The 19171-nt window shown below is 42.9% G+C and overlaps 1 protein-coding gene across 2 annotated transcripts in view; it reads right to left on the bottom strand.

The window, feature by feature from the left end:
- The window catches only part of YME1L1 (YME1 like 1 ATPase), a 37903-nt gene extending 19778 nt beyond the window's left edge, over nucleotides 1–18125 (bottom strand). Inside the window, exons 1-7 of one of the 2 annotated variants that reach the window (XM_026649499.2) lie at nucleotides 17908–18125; nucleotides 13466–13597; nucleotides 8088–8250; nucleotides 3583–3681; nucleotides 2060–2169; nucleotides 763–913; nucleotides 563–670 (exon numbers count right to left, since the gene is read on the bottom strand). In XM_026649499.2, coding sequence (XP_026505284.1) covers nucleotides 563–670; nucleotides 763–913; nucleotides 2060–2169; nucleotides 3583–3681; nucleotides 8088–8250; nucleotides 13466–13597; nucleotides 17908–17940 — 796 coding nt within the window. In that variant the 5' untranslated portion in view covers nucleotides 17941–18125. The remainder of the gene's footprint in view (nucleotides 1–562; nucleotides 671–762; nucleotides 914–2059; nucleotides 2170–3582; nucleotides 3682–8087; nucleotides 8251–13465; nucleotides 13598–17907) is intronic. The other variant, XM_026649500.2, reaches the window with a different exon arrangement.
- Between the last annotated feature and the right edge of the window lie 1046 nt (nucleotides 18126–19171).

Genomic DNA, 19171 nt, shown 5'->3' with positions numbered 1-19171 from the left:
TGTACAAGCGTCCCCACAATGCCTCAACAATTAATCTCACCTCTCGTCCAGAGGTTCCACCCCTAAGTATGGAACTGTAGTCCATTATTGATACATTCAGCCTTTGGCCATTCAAATGAGATAACGAACAAGCATAAATTTATGATGGTGCTTTTGGCAATATAAGCACCTGGTCATTAGAAGCTAGGTGAGATCACATGAGAACCACCAAATGGCAAAAGTTCTTTTCTCACTACTGACCTGAATGAGAACAGATCACCTAAATTCTGGGTCACATTACTTATTCTGCTCCCTCTACCCTCATTTTCAAGAGTTTTATCAAGAAAGTCAAGAATTGACAGAGTATCAGAGTAAGAAAAAAAATTACTTTACACATTTGTAGTTATCTTTTGAAGTGCTGAATACAAAAGCAATAAATATTGCCTAAATTCCTTTCGTATTTTGAAACGTTACCTTAAAACAATCACAATACAAAGTACAATACACATTTTACTTAGTGTTCAGGCTGAACAAAAAGAAACTGAGTAAAGTGAAAGGTTAGAGGAATGAAAAGTTAACAAACCAGTATCAGAAAAGGAGCCTTTACCAGATAAAAATGGGGTTTTTGACAAGCCATAAATACCAAGCAGTAACAAAACAAGGAGAAAAAGACGTGTTCGTCTTAAAGAATCTGTAAAAGAAAAAACAAAAAAATTTTAATAGGATGAAATAAACTACTTTCCAAATAACAGAATGTGATGGTATTACGTTAAAGCAGCTTACCATTTGTTCTTTGCGTGAGTGCCTGTGCTTTCAAAAAGCCCTCAGCAAAACCAGTTTTAAATGCATCTTGATGAGCTTCAGGTATATTTTTTGTTTTCACTAACTTGTCTAAGCTTTCAACATCAGATCCTCGGTCTCTCAAAAGGAGTCCCTAAACATACATTGCATACTAATATTACTTTGTATTCATTTTGATAGAGAGCCAGTTTTCATGCAGAGCAAAAACGATAGTGAATTGGCTTCCTAACGTGTACGTTTTTCAATGAGGAACTGTCAGACATTAGCAATATTAATTTGTTTTCAGTGTACAAAAATGTTATACAATACAACCTCAGAGTTACAAACGCCTTGGGAATGGAGGTTGTAACTTTGAACAAAAATGTTATGGTTCTTTCAAAAGTTTACAACTGAACATTGACTTAATACAGCTTTGAAACTTTACTATGCAGAATAAAAACACTGCTTTTAACCATCTTGGAACAAGCACAGAAACAGTTTCCTTACCTTGTCAAATTTATTTATTTTTTTAAACTTTCCCTTTTTTTATTAGTTTACATTTAACACAATCCTGTATTTGGGAGGTTTTGTTTTTGTTCTCTTTTTTGTGTCTCTGCTGTCTGCTTGCATACTTCTGGTTCCAAATGAGGTGTGAAGTTGACTGGTCAGTTCATAACTTTGGTGTTTGTAAATCTGAGGTTCTACTATATGGGGCATCTGTGACAGAGTAGCTATTCCAGTAACAAAATTTTCTGGCTACTCCAAGATCTAGATTTACTGCATTAGATTTCTGCAAGTTGTCTTCCTGGATTAAAGTTACCTCCTGTTCAGGTAAGCATGCTACAACATTAAAAAGACATAAGTCACCAAAGTAGCTGTTCTTAAAGCAGTTACAACTGCTATAGTACAAAAAAGCACCCATTTATAAGTGAAACCACTCACTGAACTTCTGCACATAGGAGTGCTTCACTGGTCTCCAAGATTCTTTTGTAATTTATTTTAAAAGTAAAGTCAGAAGCAACATATTTTATTTTGGAGTTAAAAATTTACTCTTCTAGATTTTCAACCTGCTATCATTACAAGAATTAATGGATTTAGGGATCCTTATATCAGCAATAGTAAAGCAAGTCCTGGGTGCACGATAAGGAGGGGAAATGGAATCCTTTCAATTCACTAAAGTTATAAGATCTAGGAAGATTCTCCTTTCAATAAGTGAGAACATTACTGATTATTCAGTAACTTAAGTTTCTATTTCTTCACAGTAGTCATGATCTCAAAAAATGTAGCTCTTTATACTTGCCTTTACAAATGAAGGGGATACATTTTCTGTTTCTGCAAATCGTTCGGATGTCGACTGCAGACGTCTTGCTCTTGATTTCAAAGTCTTAAAACCCCGAGACTGTATGAAAACTTAAACAAAAACACTTTGCTTAAAGAGGAAGTATGATGTTAAAGGAGAGAAGGAATAAGGTGCGTCAAACAAATCAAAGTTACACTATATTTGTAGGTTCTTCCTCTGTCTTTTCTCCAAAGCCTCTTACATATGATACTTTTTGTTTTTATTATTTATGCAATATACACCTCTACCTCAATATAACGCTGTCCTCAGGAGCCAAAAAAATCTTACCACGTTATAGGTGAAACCGCGTTATATTGAACTTGCTTTGATCTGCCGGAGTGCACAGCCCCGCCCCGCCGGAGCACTGCTTTACCGCGTTGTATCAGAATTCGTGTTATATAGGGTCACGTTATATCGGGGTAGAGGTGTATAAATGACTATACTAAAAAGGTGCTAGGTGACAAGAATAAATTACCAGTCATTTCAATTAGTCTTAGGGCTTGTCTACACCCAGCCGCTAGTTCGGCGGCTGGGGATCGAAATTCCGAGTTCGATTTATCGCGTCTGGTCTGGACGCGATAAATCGAACCAGGAAGTGATCCCCGTCGACTGCGGTACTCCAGCTCAACGAGAGGAGTACCGCGGAGTCGACGGGGAGCCTGACTGCCGCGTGTGGACCGCGTCTGAACCGCGGTAAGTTCGAAGTAAGGATGTCGAATTCAGCTACGTTATTCACGTAGCTGAATTTGCGTACCTTACTTCGACTTGGGGGGTAAGTGTAGACCAAGCCTTAAAGTTTTATCTGAACCTTTGAATGGCTACACTCACTCCAAAAAGGCTCTTGCAACCCAAATTCCCCAATTAATACTAAAGTCATTCTGAATCCCTCAGCATACTTAATGAAATGAACTGTAATCCTAATACAAAACCAAAGGAGAGTGACACAAGTTACACCTTAAGAAAGATTTCAGAGTGGTAGCCATGTTAGTCTGTATCAGCAAAAACAATGAGGAGTCCTTGTGGCACCTTAAAGACTAACAAATTATTTGGGCATAAGCTTTCATGGGCTAGAACCCACTTCACCAGATCTGATTATCTTAAGAAAGCTCACTAGTACTGATGTCAGATTGAATTTACTTATTTGACTCAAAAGATGAGGGGGTTTAGGTCCTCTTCACTAACATCACTTAAGAATTTCACACCTTAAAGCAAGGTCTACTAATTATGTCATATTTATTGACTTTACCAAGAAACCATGTTTCTAAAGATCTCTTCAGATTTAACAGCCCAAAACCTTGTAAGAATAGAAGGCCCTTAAGATGACTTTTTAAAAAGTAAAGTACCAAATTCAAGTAAGTTTGCCAATATTTGCTGAATGCCCCCATTACTCAGACTAAGTAGAATTTCCCAGGGGAAAAAACAAAACCACAATGTAAGTTAAAAACATGTTAACTGATCTCATGAGGTAGTTTCTTGCTTCATACCTGGCCAGCGCTGAAGGTCTGAACACACACTCTGGAGGGGACTGGGATGCTGTCTATATAAGTAAGATGAGCGTAAAGTACTAAATACATCCATGAAACCTAGAAAAAAAAATTCAACAACATAAGCATGATTTCCATTTTAGATACAAGATATTTCACACTAGACTTTTTACTTAGTCTAAGTTATTCTTAATTATGTTGAATCCAAATGTCTACTTTATTTATATCTGGTCACGTGAAGTACCATCACAGAACAATAAAGAAATCATTACTAACAACATATAGTGGGAATTATTGAATTTCCTCATTTTGGAAACTTTCTCAGTACGCAAGAATCCTTTTAATTTTAGAACTTCCAGGTGAAAACAAATATTCCAGCTAAGATTTGAGATCCTGCAACTGCATGGGAAAATCTCAGTTATCTGGACTCTCACAGGATTTCTGTGTTGAGACTCATTTCATGAATTGATTTAAAAATAAGAAATGTACAAAGCATTAACACATTTTAAGACTACATTAAGGTATATTTGATTTGTTTAATAGTTGTAATATAGCATGGAAGCAACAAGAAGTGGAAAAGGGACAACACAGCAGGAAATGCATCAGCAAATACCATTTCAAAAATGTTAGCTACTGTGAATAGATAGCATACCACAAGTATGCCTTATATCCATTGTTCAAAATAGCGATACTCAGACTGAGGTTCACGAGCCACAAGTGGCTCTTTAATGTGTTTTCTGCAGCTCTTTGCAGCACATGATATTAAAACACTGTGTGATTGAATTATTAACCAATCTAAGTTAACCAATCAGGATGCTTTTACTATATTATTAACCAATAAAATAATACTTGGTCAGTCATTTTGCTGTGAGAATTTTACATATAAAAAATAAAAAAATATAGTAAATGAAACATTGAATTCACACTACTGTGGCTCTTTGGGGTAATGTTGATCGCTAATTTGGCTGCTGAACCACTGAGGTCTGAGTATCGCTGGTTTAGTGTCATTGAAATGCATTGTATTGTTAAGAAACTGATTTCAACATCTCCATTAGGCAGGCTTCAAAGGTGACAGAGATATGGTCCACAAAATGGTGATCAGGGGACCATGAAGTTAAAAAAAATAAATATTTGTGAGCACATGTTCAAAGAAGGTATTTATATAAATTGGTTAAATCTAAGGATTATTCTGGGCCATCTTCTTAAATGTAACTAAAGGGTATATTAAAACACAAAAAACGCTTACATTAATGAAACATTAAGGTAACATTTTAAATGCTCAAAAACCTGGAAATGCAAAAGTTAGAGTTAAATGTACAACCTTAATTGTGCACCCTTGTATGTATGTATTACTATACAATCTTTAATTATGAGCACATATTCTTCAAATAATAAACCATTTCCCACATCTTTATAAATAGATGTATTGCTAAATCTTTTTGGGGCATCAACCTAATGTTCCTCCATAATATCCAACAGTATAAGATATACCAAAAAGTACAAATGAAGTTGTAATAAGATGCAAGAGTAATGATGAAAAGCAGTATGAGCTGGCATCCTGCATAAGTGTTTACAATTTAAACTTTCAAAGCTCGTTGTCAGCAGTGCTTCATTTACACAGCTAAATTCGTAGCTGAATTCGGCGAATCCTATTCGACTTACCCCGCTGTGAGGACGGCGGCAAATCGACCGCCGCGGCTCCCCCGTAGACGGCGCTTACTCCTCCTGACAAGGTGGGAGTAAGCGCGTCGATTCAGGGATCAATTTATCCGTCTAGATGAGACGCAATAAATCGATCCCCGAGAGATCGATTTCTACCCACCGATCCGGGCGGGTAGTGTAGACTAGCCCTTAGGCAACTTTACAAATCACAGCCTTAAAGTTTAAGAAATAAGTCAGGATAAATCACTAAAAAGCTAGCTAAACTTCTACAAAAGATAGTAAAATACTCCATCTTGAATCTTGGTGGTTTATTTCAGTGACATAAGGATATGCTGTTAAACAGAACTTCTACAAGAAAATAAAATAAAATATATTCCGCTTTCAGCTGTTACAATGAGCTTGCTTCAGTTCTGAAGCAGTTTCTACTATTCTAAGATTTCTTTCCCCTACACTGGAATTTTAGCAGTTCTTCGGCCTGTGGCAGGGCTCCTCTCCCACTAATAGCTCTGCCCAGGGCATGTCTACACTATAAACGTAAGTTGACCTATGTTAAATAAACTTACAGCCACGCAACTGCGGTGGTTCACGTCCACACTGCCCTTCTGTCAGTGATGCATGTCTTGGAGCGCTTCCACCAACTCAAGAGGGGCAATGTGAGGGAGTGAGAGCCAGGCCTCTCAGCTCCGCACACAGCTCCCTGCCAGGAGCCCAGCTCACCCCTAAACCCTGCTGGGAATGGGGAAGCCACACTGGGGTTCTCAGCTCCCTGCTGGGAGCCAGGCAGCTGCACTGTGCTCCAGGCACAGAGCTCCCCGCTGGGTGCAGCCACACTCTCAGTGGGGATCAGGGAGTCAAGAGCCCGGGGGGGCAGCCCAGATCTGAGCAGGGAGCCATGAACCTGGGTGGCAGCCCAGCTGGGAGTGGGGAACCAGGACCCCAGGGACAGCAGGGCTCCCTGTGGGGAGCGTGGGGAGCAGCCTGAGCCGGAAGCCTGGGAGGCAGACTGGCTTGGGGCAGACTGGGCGGCAGCCCAGCTGGGGAGCTGGGAGCTGGCTTTCTTATCAATTTCACAGCTCCAGCAGAGCCTTGAAACTGACAATGATTGCCAATAGATGTAAGTAATGCAGCGTTTACAGGGACACCTCATTGCCCTAACTCAGGGGTTGGCAACCTACGGCACGCGTGCCAAACACGGCACGCGAGCCGATTTTGAATAGCACGCTGCCTGCCTGGTGAGAGGAGGAGGAGGAGGGGCAAAGGGGCCAGAAAGCGCCACACTGGGGGAAGAAGCGGGGGAGGGGGGAAGCTTGGCTGCGGCAGGATCAAGCTTCTGCCTCCTGCCCCGGCAGGGGAGAGCGGTGGGGGGGGAGTCCCGGCCCCCCGCCCCACTCAGCCCCCCCCGCTCTCCCCTGCAGGGGCAGGAGGCAGAAGCTTGGTCCTGCGGCAGCCAAGTTTCCCTCCTCCCCCGCTTCTTCCCACAGCTTGGTGCGTTCCGGCCCCTCCTCCTCATCCTCCCCCTCCCTGCCAGCGATGGCCCTAGCGAAGGGGAGGGGGAAGAGCGGCAGCGTGCTCACTGCTCTGTAGAGGAGGCAGAGAGAGGTAGGGACGGGCCTGGGGGAAGGGGCTGGAACCGGGCATATCCCTCCCAGCCCCCTGCCATGAGCTGCTCAGGGCAGGGGGCTGGGAGCACCCCCACGAGCCGAGCACCCCAGCCTTCTGCCCTGCACCCCCCCCACACCCTCCAGCCCTCTGCCCTGACCTCTCCTCAATACCCAGCCTTTTGCCCTGCACCCCCACACACCCCCAGCCCTCTGCCCTGACCTCCCCCCAACACCCAGCCTTCTGCCCTGCACCTCCACACACCCCCAGCCCTCTGCCCTGACCTCGAGTCCCCCCCAACACCCAGCCTTCTGCCCTACACCTCCACACACACCCCAGCCCTCTGCCCTGACCTCGAGTAGCCCCGCTCAGCCCACTGCAGGCCTAGGTGAACAGAACCCCAGGCTGGAAGCGGGCTGAGCAGGCTAGCGGCGTAAGATCAGCATTTTAATTTAATTTTAAATGAAGCTTCTTAAACATTTTGAAAACCTTGTTTACTTTACATACAATAGTTTAGTTATATAATATAGACTTATAGAGAGAGACCTTCTAAAAAATGTTAACATGTATTACCGGCACGCGAAACCTTAAACTAAAGAGAATAAATGAAGACTTGGCACACCACTTCTGAAAGGTTGCCTACCCCTACCCTAACTACACCAACATAAGCTCTACGCCTCTTGTGGAGGTGGAGGTATCATGTCAGTGTATTAGGGCACTTACATCGGCAGGAGCAAGGCTGTAGTGTGCACACTGACATAATTAGGTCGATGTAAGCTGCCTTACATCGACCTAATGCTGTAGTGTAAGACCAGGCCTCAGTCACCCTGAGTGAAAAGATCAATCTTATGAACTAGACTTTCATAGCTCTGAAGACTCCCAAAAACCTTTGTAACTCTCCCCTTTCAACCAGGGACTTGTCTGTGCAAGCTATTTTTCACATTTATACCCACTCAGGCTGCAGTTCCTTTAGTAATTCTGTTCCGAGGCTAGCCTCGAGCTGATTTCCCTCTTCCTACTCTCCCAACTGCTATGCTGTGGAGGCAGCATTATGACATTGGTATTCTGTTTTTTTCTATGGACAGCTCCAATAGTTTGTTTTAAATCACAATCTAAGCAATTGTATAACACAATGACCTATGGCTTGATTTACCATGGTTTCAGCTTGAAAATTTAAGTGTGACAGCTTTCCCATTTTTATTTTTGCTGAAATGATAATACTGGCATATCACCCCAGAACATACCATGTTTATTTTCAAAGAAGGACTGTGCAGAGATATAGGATGTATTCCACTGGGAAGAGATTTTGTTTTCTGTACAATAGCCAGGAAGCAACCTGTTCACTAGTTCATCGAGCTGGCTAACTTTCAAGTCGGACAATCCCAGGTCTCTCAGATTCAGTACAGGCTGTAAGGCAATAAGAGAAGTATTCAAATATTTAATAACATCAGGTCACCTCATGGGAAAAAAAAGTCTGCTAAGAAGGGGATATTTTCACAGAATTACTGATACAGCTTCAACTATCAGATTTTTAAAGAAGTAAGAATTTTAAAGTGAAAAACACACATTTTAGATGTTGAAAAATAGGAAGGCTTAATTAAATCCTAAGAGAAAAATTAAACCAGTTATTATTGATATAAAAGAAGCTTCTACACTATGCCATCCTGTGCGTATTAATCACAGAGTGTGCGCTTGTTTGCTAATACATAGCCATTTGTTTGCTTAGTCCATGTTAAGAATGTTCTCTTCATATTTGAAAGCAGAGTAGATTGATTTAAGTCAAAAGTGAATTAAATCACCAATTTTAGTCATGATTTAAGTCAGCAGCCAGGAAACCTTGATTTAAATTGTCAATTTTAAATCTTGTTTTGTATTTGTACTTCTTATTTTCCTGAAGAAAAGTTGATTCTTATTAGTTGGTAATCATTAAAACATATTGAACAGCAACCAGCTATAGCCTTAACACTAAATTTGGTGGTACTTTTTGCTACCAGGACGACACACATCTGTACACATTTATGTAAGCAATTATATAGCTTAACTTAAAAATAAAGACTATGAATAACGTTATGAAAATAAATGTATATATATTATGTTAAAAATGGTGAATGCTGCATTTCTAATTTATCAGATGATTGTTATCTTGCGATTTGTTTCAAGCTCTATTTGGATGGAAACTGGAATTCAATTAAATGCACACAAACAACATTTCAAAGTTGTTTTATTAGTTAAAAACAACTATCTTAGATGTGCTGAATATATAGGAAAAAAGTTTATCAAAATATGTTTTGCATTTAAAACTAACTGATTTATTAAACAAAGTATTAGCTGTAGTTAGTGAACTGATTGTTTCTGGTCACCATGTCCTTCAAGATTTTATAATTAGTAGATCTCATCCTCTCAAGCCTGTTTTTTATTTATAGATTGGAAGAGTAAAACAAGCCTTCCTGCTTTTTCAACTCCCAATTATTTTCTTAACTTTCAATGAACTAGTCATTGAACTGAACTACACCTCTACCCCAATATAACGCGGTCCTCCGGAGCCAAAAAATCTTACCGCGCTATAGGTGAGACCGCGTTATATCGAACTTGCTTTGGCCCCCCTGCTCCTTGTCCCCTGACCGCCCCCTCCAGAGACCCCTGTCCCTAATCACCCCCAGGACCCCACCCCCTACCCAGTCCCCCACTCCCTGTCCCCTGACTGCCACGACCCCTATCCACTCACCCCATCCCCTGACAGGCACTCACCGGCAGCGGCGGGAAGTGGAGCAATCCGGCCCCAGCCCGCTCCACTTTGCCAGCTCTCAGCCGCAGCGCTCCGCTTCCCGCCACCGGAGAGTGCGGGGAGGTTGGGGAAAGGACACTCCCCCGTACTCACCTGCGGCGGGAAGCGGAGCGCCACGGCTGGGAGCTGGCAGAGTGGAGTGGGCTGCTCCGCTTCCGCCGCTGCCGGTGAGTACAGGGAGGTTGGGGAAAGGACGCCCCCCGTACTCACCCACGGCAGGAAGCGGAGCACCGCAGCCCCAGCCAGCTCCGCTTTCCTTGCCCCGGCCCCAGCCGTGTCGCTGCGGGTGGGGGGGTGTTGGAGAAAGGTCCTGCACTCACCAGCAGCGGCGGAAGCGGAGCAGCCCGGCCCCAGCCTGTTCCACTCCGCCAGCTCCCAGCCGCGGCACTCCGCTTCCTACTGCAGGTGAGTACGGGGGGCGTCCTTTCCCCAACCTCCCCGCACTCACCAGCAGCAGGAAGCGGAGCGCTGCGGCTGGGAGCTGACGCGCTGATCCACCGCGTTGTACGCGAACCCGTGTTATATCGGGTCACGTTATATCGGGGTAGAGGTTCACTTGAATAAAACGAAAAAGAAAGTATTTTCTCTGCACTCACAAAAGAAGCTATGGCTGTCAAAAGCTGGTTTAGCACTTCAAACTCTGGCTCCAGGTGCTTACTCAGTGATTTCCCATCAGTTCAGTAGTCTGACTTTCTTTAAAACTTTGGTAGCAACCTGTAATGCTTACTTTTTTTTAATCTAATGTCAATTATTTTAATATATTATAGAAAATTCAGGCCTTGACGTAGATTGTTATAATTCAAATTTAATTTTAAAAAACTTTACTTTAAAAAAAGATAGATTCAATATAAATTTTTAAAAATCTGATTTTTATGTATTTTACAAAAATATCAATTTTTATTCATGTTTTCTACTATTGTTCTGGCTTGAGTAGACAGATGCATTATTTCCCTACCCCTCTCAGAATCCAGCATCTTTCTAATCTTTGAGATGTTACTATTCTGTCAGAGAAGAAAAAAAATCCCCCAAGAATGTGCAACAGCAACTATCCACTAGTTAGACTGACTGAAGTGCAGAATCTTCTGCAATTCTGGCTTTTTTGAGAGTGGTAGGTGAGAAATTGAGGAAATGTGGATATTGGATATTTCACAGTGGTTTTAAAAAATTACAGTAGAAACCCAGATAAACAAGTTCTGATCCCTGTATAATCACACTGAAGGGAAAGGCCTTTTGTATTCATGGCTCAAGCACAGGGAGTCATGCCAGTGTTGGCAGTCAATGTACATATTACAAACTAGAATTTGGCTCTTTGCCTCATTTGTGTCTATTTGGGAGGGGGGAGGAGAGAGAGACAGTATTCTATCAATCAAAATATTTACCCTTTTGTATGAGCAAAATGTTTCACTTGTTTTCTGATTAATTATGCATAAGCCAGTTAATATGACAAAACTGGAATTGCAGAACCTAGATCTTACCAGCATCAGCTCAAAACCCATGATGTTCTACTTGGCAAAGCTTGATTCTTGAGCAAGGCTGTCAAACATACATCCCACATGATGAACTCATGTGGCTCACACGAAATATCCATACTAATCCATACATAACAGAATCTAAGTTTTCATTTCCATTACATCTACCTGATTCTGCTGACAGTTTGAAACAACTCAGCGCATGAACTCTTTCCCTTTTAATTTGATTGGGCTATCAACTCTAAAGCCCATTGATAACACTTCAGTGTCAGTGTTAACTATTTAATCACTGATCATTTTAGTAAGTGGAAAGGGAGTAGGAGTGATACCCACTGTGTTGGGAACTTGGAGTTGCTGCAGGGAAAGAAATTCAGAGAACACAGGGAACTCCCAAAGAGAGGGAAAGCGGGAAAGAAACAGAGAAGGGGGAAAGAAACAGTGGGGTTAAAAATGAGTAGATTCTGAGTGACAGAACAATGACACACTGAACAAATGATAAAACAATTAAATGTTTAGTTACTCCATTCAGGTTATACCTTCTCCTTACAAACTTCCTACTGACATCAGTGGGCACCATGACAGGCATTGTGGAAAGTACATAGTCCTGAATTTATACTATGGTACATGGACCAGAAGTAGATGTTATGAAAATGGGACTTTGGTGCTTTTGAAAGTTTTACCTTTGGTGATGTCCATATTGCTGATTCTATGATTTTATTTCAAATTTTGTTAACATTACTTTGAAGAGAGGCTACAAGTTTGTTTTAATGACTTACAAGGAGAGAGGAGGCACAGTGGACAAGAACAGGAAGCAGAGTAGCAGCCGTGTTAGTCTGTATGAGCAAAAAGAACAGGAGTACATGTGGCACCTTAGAGCAGGCCTGCACAACTCGTAAAGTGGCGAGGGCCATATTACTCCAAAGAAAACAGCTGAGGGCCGAACCCCCCGCGGCCCCACTGACACCCCCCCAGCGCCGCCCAAAGCCCCCCCGAAACAACCCCCACCAGCATCACCCAGCCCCCCGGAAACAACCCCCCCCAAGCGCCACCCACCCCGTGGAAACAAACCCTCCTTCCCCAGCGCCGCCCCGCCGAAACAGCGGTATTGAACCTTGGTAATATGTTATAGCAGGCCCCTAAGGTAGTATAATTAAGGTAAAATAAAAATGTCTTTTTGCTAGAAGTAGAATAAGATCTTCCCCCCCACTTTGTAATCTATTGCCCTGTTGAATGAATGAGGTGTGAATGAGGAAGGCGTAGAAAGCAGGCACCTCCAGACAGCTGCAACCCTTGGAGAGGGGATGGGAGCCAGACCGGATCAGTAGAACAGGTCAGCCACCAACTCGTAGCTCGCCTCCTCAGGCCCCCCTCCCCCCCCGCCGGCTCACCTGCCCCCCCCCGCCCAACTGCTCGCCTCCTCAGCCCTCCACCCCGCCCCGGCCAGTGATGAGCTGCCAAAATATTAACAACCGGTTCCCTCCTCACCCCACAAGAGGGTCGTGGCCCACCCCCACCTCCCCGGGGGTCACGGCAAGAATTATAACATTCAAAAACCAGTTGGAGAACACTTCAATCTCCCTGGCCACTCAATTACAGACCTAAAAGTCGCAATATTACAACAAAAAAACTTCAAAAACAGACTCCAATGAGAGACTGCTGAATTGGAATTAATTTGCAAATTGAATTAAATTAGGCTTGAATAAAGACTGGGACTGGATTGGCCATTATGCAAAGTAAAACTATTTCCCCATGCTTATTTCCACACCCCCCCCCTACAGTTCCTCACATCTTCTTGTCAATTGCTGGAAATGGGCCATTTTCATTACCACTACAAACAGTTCTTTTTCTCTCCTGCTGATAATAGCTCGCCTTAACTGATCACTCTCGTTATAGTGTGTATGGTAACACCCATTGTTTCATGTTGTATGTGTGTGTGTGTGTGTGTGTGTGTTCCTACTGTATTTTCCACTGCATGCATCCGATGAAGTGGGCTGTAGCCCATGAAAGCTTATGCTCAAATAAATTTGTTAGTCTCTAAGGTGCCACCAGTACTCCTGTTCTTTTTAAGAACAGGAAGGGGGCTCCGGACAAGAATGTTTATCCATTTCAAGTTTTTTTAAATGCTAATCGCTCATTAAAATATTTGCCTGCTTGTAATTTAAAGTACCCATATAGAACAGTAATAAGCATGACAGCATTGGCTATATATAAAAATAAGGTACACCTTTGTACATTGTACAAAAATATGAAACCATTTAAAATAATTTCTTAGTAAAAAAACAGTGACAATTTTTTTTAAAAATTGAAAAATCTTCAGACCTCATTTAAACGTAAATATAATCCCCAGTCTCTCCAAAATTCCTATTACCTCACTGCTTTGAGCATCATGTTCTGGGGCTGTATCCCTCTGTAGAGACTGAATAGATGCTGTGCTGACAGAAGTAGCTGAGGTTTTTGGTGAATGGAAGGCATTGATGAGGTGACTCAGAGGAACTGTAACCTGGTAGAAATTAAAGATTAATTTAATCAATCACACAAACAGAATATAATGCCATATATAAATACTGAAGAGAAAATTCATGTATCTAAATACATCCCCATCTCAGATACTGTATAAAATGATGATCTTGTACAGTGCCTTCCAAGTTAAGTTCTCAAAATGCTTTTTGAACTTTGCCTCTAAGGTACAAGGGGTAGATATCTCCATTTTACAGATGGAGACACAAAGAGTTAGCAATCATCAGACAGAAAGCAAGCAAGACAGATTAAGTCACACAGGTAGTCTACCAAAGTAGGAAACAGAACCCAGGTCGCCCAGTGTACAAGATAACGTGTTTGAGTATCTAACACGTTTGAGTATCTAACACAGAGTTGTGGGGACAAATGATCAACTTTTAAGCAAAGTATGGACAGCCTCAATTTGCACTTAAGCTACCCACTAGCCTTCTGTTAACTAAAAATTTTCTTCTCATAAAATTTATTTTTATAAATTTCTTAATAACAATAGCAGATAAAGAAATTATTAGCTGTTGCAAAAGGAATAATGTTTTGCCACTTTTATTGTGCTCCTGTCATTTGTTTGTTGTGTTAGTGATCAATGTATAATGTGAGGTGCCATTGCAACCTCACCTGGGAGAGAATTGCCTAGGTATTATTGAAGTGCACTTATAAGACATTAAAGAGGCCTTTCCAAGAAAAATGTTGACCTCTGACGTATTTTTGCAACTCTATTTACATCTTGAAGCTTATCTTTCCTGAAAAGTTTCTACAATTAGTGTAGGTCTCTCTTTAGAAGAAATAACAGGTATTTGTTAAAACATGCTGGTGTAACTTTTGCTAATGTAACCTATCTAAAAAAGTATTAATAAGTGTTTGTTTTCTAAACCCACTTTAAATCTACTTATATATTTAGAAGTCTTGGATTTAGAAAACAACACAAAGATGATATAGGAAAGTGAAACGGTCTCCTAGTAAAGCACACAATGCCCTCTCCTAAATATCTGTTTCTGCAGGATTCTCCCTAACTCTGCCCAAAATTGATGAGAGCAATTGCAAAGCTTCTTTGGTTTCCAACTGCACAAATCAGTTTCTCTGAAGACCTACTGTAGTTTAAGCTATGTTGTTAAGTTACTTAACTTCACTAAAACTTTGGATCAATCTACACAATCACACCACACTGCTTTATAGTCACAGAGTTCAGCCAAGTTTGATACACCTCTACCCCGATATAACACTGTCCTCCGGAGCCAAAAAATCTTACCGCATTATAGGTGAAACTGTGTTATATTGAACTTGCTTTGATCCGCTGGAGCGCGCAGCCCCACTCCCCCGGAGCGCAGCTTTACTGTGTTATATCCGAATTTGTGTTATATCGGGGTAGAGGTGTAGTTTCTTTATTCAATGTTTGAAGTATCCATACTACCAACTTGGTTGTTCAAAACTGTTATGTGGTTTCTTGTAACTATATCAGTGCGTAGCCCACCAGAATACATACACAGATACCTAGGCAGGACGTGACCAATTATTGGTATATATCACTGGGACTAATATGCATGTAGGTAAACCTGCTGCTAAGCTCTACTAGTCCCAGTGGCCTAAGCCATTCATTGGTACCGCCCTGCCTGCGGATCCATGCTGTGCCCTCACACAAGTATAGGTAAGCATGATGGCAGAGGATAGGCAAGAGACCTGGGAGAGAATGTGACAAGTGCTGCCACATCTGGGTGGCAGTGCCCCAGGAAATAAGTAGTTCACAGTAAATTGTCAGAAGAGAAAGCAACTGCCAGTTTCAAAAAAATTATACTTCTGATTTTTCCCCAGTATTATTACATCATCTAAGATTAGTGTAACTGAAAAATCAGAGAAAAAATATTCTTCAGTTTCGTTAAACACTTTTTATAAAGTAAATTTCATTCTGTCCCCAATCAATCTCATGTTTGAGAGAGTCTTTCACATGCAGCAGAGCAAAGACATTTGAAAAGTAAATGTGATTAGAGAACCATAAAAAAAAGCAAAGGAACCTAGAGGCAAGAGAAATAAATGAACCTATTTTAAACAGACTACATTTCAAGTTAAGTGTCCATTTAAATATTTAAGAGATTTATTCATTTAGCTGTTGTTGTCCAGGTTGCACAATGCATTCATTGGTTCATCTTGTAAACAGAACCAGAGTGGTTTCCATCATGCCAGAGCAGGTGTCCACTAAACCAGGATTTGGAAGCTGATTTCTCAAACAGAATCCCACAGCATGACCAGTTTCCCACTATGTATTATATGGTAAAAGTGTAATGCTTATTCAAATGAACTGTATGGAGGACACAAATAGTGAGGAGACTAGAGTGCCACAAAAGGGTAATCTAGATATTTAATTTGCTTAGAGAAAGAGTTCAACTTTGCCTAATAAATACGTGCATTTATCTGAAATTTCGCTAGTTTTAGATTTCATTGGTGTTGTACCTTCCATTTTCTCTTTCAGAGTTTAGTTGGGGGGGGGGGATGGATAGCTCAGTGGTTTGATCATTGGCCTGCTAAACCCAGGGTTGTGAGTTCAATCCTTGAGGGGGCAACTTAGGGATCTGGGGCAAAATCAGTACTTGGGGCTGGACTCGATAACCTTTCAGAGTCCCTTCCAGCTCTATGAGATAGGTATTGGCCATATATTATTTTTAGGAGATCCTGCTTAGGCAGCTTGCATATAAGTGGGCTAAGTCTGGGCAATACAAAGTATATGTGTATCAACTGACTGGTTTCAACAAAAGTATTTCGTAAACTGGTAATCTATATAATAATTACTCCCTCCCCATTTGCTTCTCTTACTGGACCAGAAATTTGGCCAGAATGCTGCATGTTCAAGATTTTACAGATGTAGTTGAAATATTTTAAATGTAAAGTTTTATTTCTTTAATAAGATTAGCACAGTGCATTATAGTCAATTGTTTTCCCACAGAGCTGAGACCAGCCAAGTGATGCTTTGATAGCTCCCAGGCTTGCTAAAACTGGGAACTAGTATACCTAACTAAGATCAGCAAATTAAAGTATGGTGTACTATCTAGTACTAGCTCAACTCAACCAGGGAGGGATAATAAAAAAGTCACACAAACAAAAGCTGAGGGCAGATCCAAGCCTGAAAGTTTTCAGAGAGCCTTACACATTGTACTTTTAACACAACTGACATTTTCTATTTGGTTTAATATTAAAATCTCTACTCTTATGTTCTGTGTGAATAGGACAAATAATCATGCCAGTATTATCGGTTACTAGCATTTGTTACAAAAGTACTTCTTCTCTATGTAAACTGGGGAAGTGTTATAACTATGTTAGTAAGCCATATTGTAGCCCAAGCAAGAAAAATACAATAGTCTAACACCCATGCATCTAACCAGGGCAGGGAATTGGGCCTAATGAGGAAGGAAATAAGGAATGCTAAGGGACATGACATGTGTAGACTGTATTATACTGTATCAGAGTCTGGAATGTAAAAGGCAGTAAGCTGCACACTTATCAGAAGCTTAGGTATTGTCAGAAGCTGAGGTCCAATCAAGGATAATATATGTAATATCTAGGTCTCTCTCTTAGGTATTCATATGGCCCCAATTACTGTGGCATATAAGCACCTCACCATCTTTAATATACAACACAAATGTGAGGCAGGGCTGTACTAATGTCCCCATTTTGCCAACGGGAAAATCAGGCACAGAGAAACCGACTTTTCAAGGGTGCTCAAAAGCCTGTGACCAAGCAGGGATTCGACCCGAAGTTTCCCAGGCTAGCACTCTAACCACTGTACTAGTCTATTGTATTACACACCTCATTCCTCCCACTGTTGACATATGAAGTGACAGAGACCAGGAAGTGTCACAACCTCTTTTGTCAGCTCAGAAAGGGGAGAGAAAAATTCCCTAGCCGCGCCACCGGGGGGAGAGAACTCGAGAGAGAGAAGATGGGGAACCCGCTCTCCATTCAGGACCGGGTCGGGATAACGGAGTATCTCCCGCTAACGCCCCCCGTGCAGGTGTGTCAGGAGACAACCTAGTGGCCAGGTCTCACCCGCCAGTTTCTCAAAATCCCTCCTTGAAGCAGAAGCAATCGCCCTCTCACCCCGCCCCCTGCCCCAGACTGGCCTCTGTGGCAAGTTGCAACCCAACACTCACCCCCGCTCGCGCCCCCCCCGCCCCGGGGACTTTCTGGGGCGGAGTCTCTCACAACGGGCGGGAGCTGCCCAGCCGACCCATTCCCCGCTCAATAGTACCCCGGGGAGGCGCCCCTTGCTCTCCTGTATCCCGAGTCCCACCCGCGCGCCAGCACTCTCACCTGGGGCTGCACGGTGGTAGAGAAGGAAAACATCCTCCCCTCTATGAGGGCGGCGGCGACTCCCCCTCCTCCCGTGCTGGGAGCGGCGATCTACGCGCCCGGCAGTCTTCGCCTCTCACTCCCTCTGGCCGCGGCCGCCGGGAGAAGCAGCGTTCAGCGGCTCCACTCCCATGGAAAATGGCCGCCTCCTGCGGCCGGTAACGACTAGGCCAACTACAACTATGCCGGAAACGGGCGGCGCGGCATACCGCTTCCGGGTCATACTCCCTCCCGAGTCCTTCCTGCCCTGCCGCCTCCCCTTCCTCCCCCATAGCAACCAGACACCTTAGCAACCAATGTGTCTCACGCGCGTACACCAGCCTCTTCCTACTACGCTCTTGCGCGCGGGAGCAAACCATTCCTTCCGCCTGACGGGGGAGGCTGTAGGACCGAACCATTTCCGCGGCGGGGGTGCAGCTGTGTGTGAGTTGCGTGCATCAGCTGCTGTGTCCAGCTGGTCGCAGCACGAGGTCGTCGTTTCGGAAACAGAGAGCTGGGATACGGATAAAACAGGCCTGCTTTTGAGCAGCCTGTTTTTGCAAAACCTAACTAACATGGTGTGAGAAAACCAAAATGCAGCCCTACCCCACCTATCTCTCCAGCCACCACATCACTCCACTGGTCCATCACACCAGGGGCCCAGCAGGTGCTCTCAAGGTCAGCAAACATCCCACAATTCTGGGCCCTGATCCTGCAACTACTTACGCATGTACTTTACTCCCATCAGTAGTTTAATCGAAAACAGTAGAACTCTACTCATGGTAGGGTGACCAGACAGCAAGTGTGAAAAATCAGGACAGGGGGTGGGGGGTAATAGGAGCCTATATAAGAAAAAGACCCAAAAATCGGGACTGTCCCTATAAAATCGGGACATCTGGACACCCTAACTCATGGTCCTAAAGTTAAAGATGCAGAAGCATCTGCAGGATGGGGCTCTTGGTGTGCAGATCCCCATGAAGGCCTGGAAAAAGAGGTGGCAAGCCTAGTAGCATCACTGCCTTCTTTACCTAAAATTTAGGAGATTAGAGGTGACCACATAGCTTATATGGTCCTGGAGACTGCAGAGCCGGCTATACTGTTTCCCTTCTGGATCCCACTGGCCTGGCCACTAGGTATTGCCAAGGCATCTGCCAAGTTTCCAGGGTAATGCGCAGGCCTTGTAACTCTAGAACATCAAGCAGAAGGCTACGCTGCCCAAGTTTTGAAAACATCTCTCTAGTTTTGT

Source organism: Terrapene carolina, unplaced genomic scaffold (assembly GCF_002925995.2).
Source record: "Terrapene carolina triunguis isolate 2854851 unplaced genomic scaffold, T_m_triunguis-2.0 Scaffold84, whole genome shotgun sequence".
Classification (NCBI taxonomy): Eukaryota; Metazoa; Chordata; order Testudines; family Emydidae; genus Terrapene; species Terrapene triunguis.
This window is presented reverse-complemented; position numbering and strand designations above follow the sequence as displayed.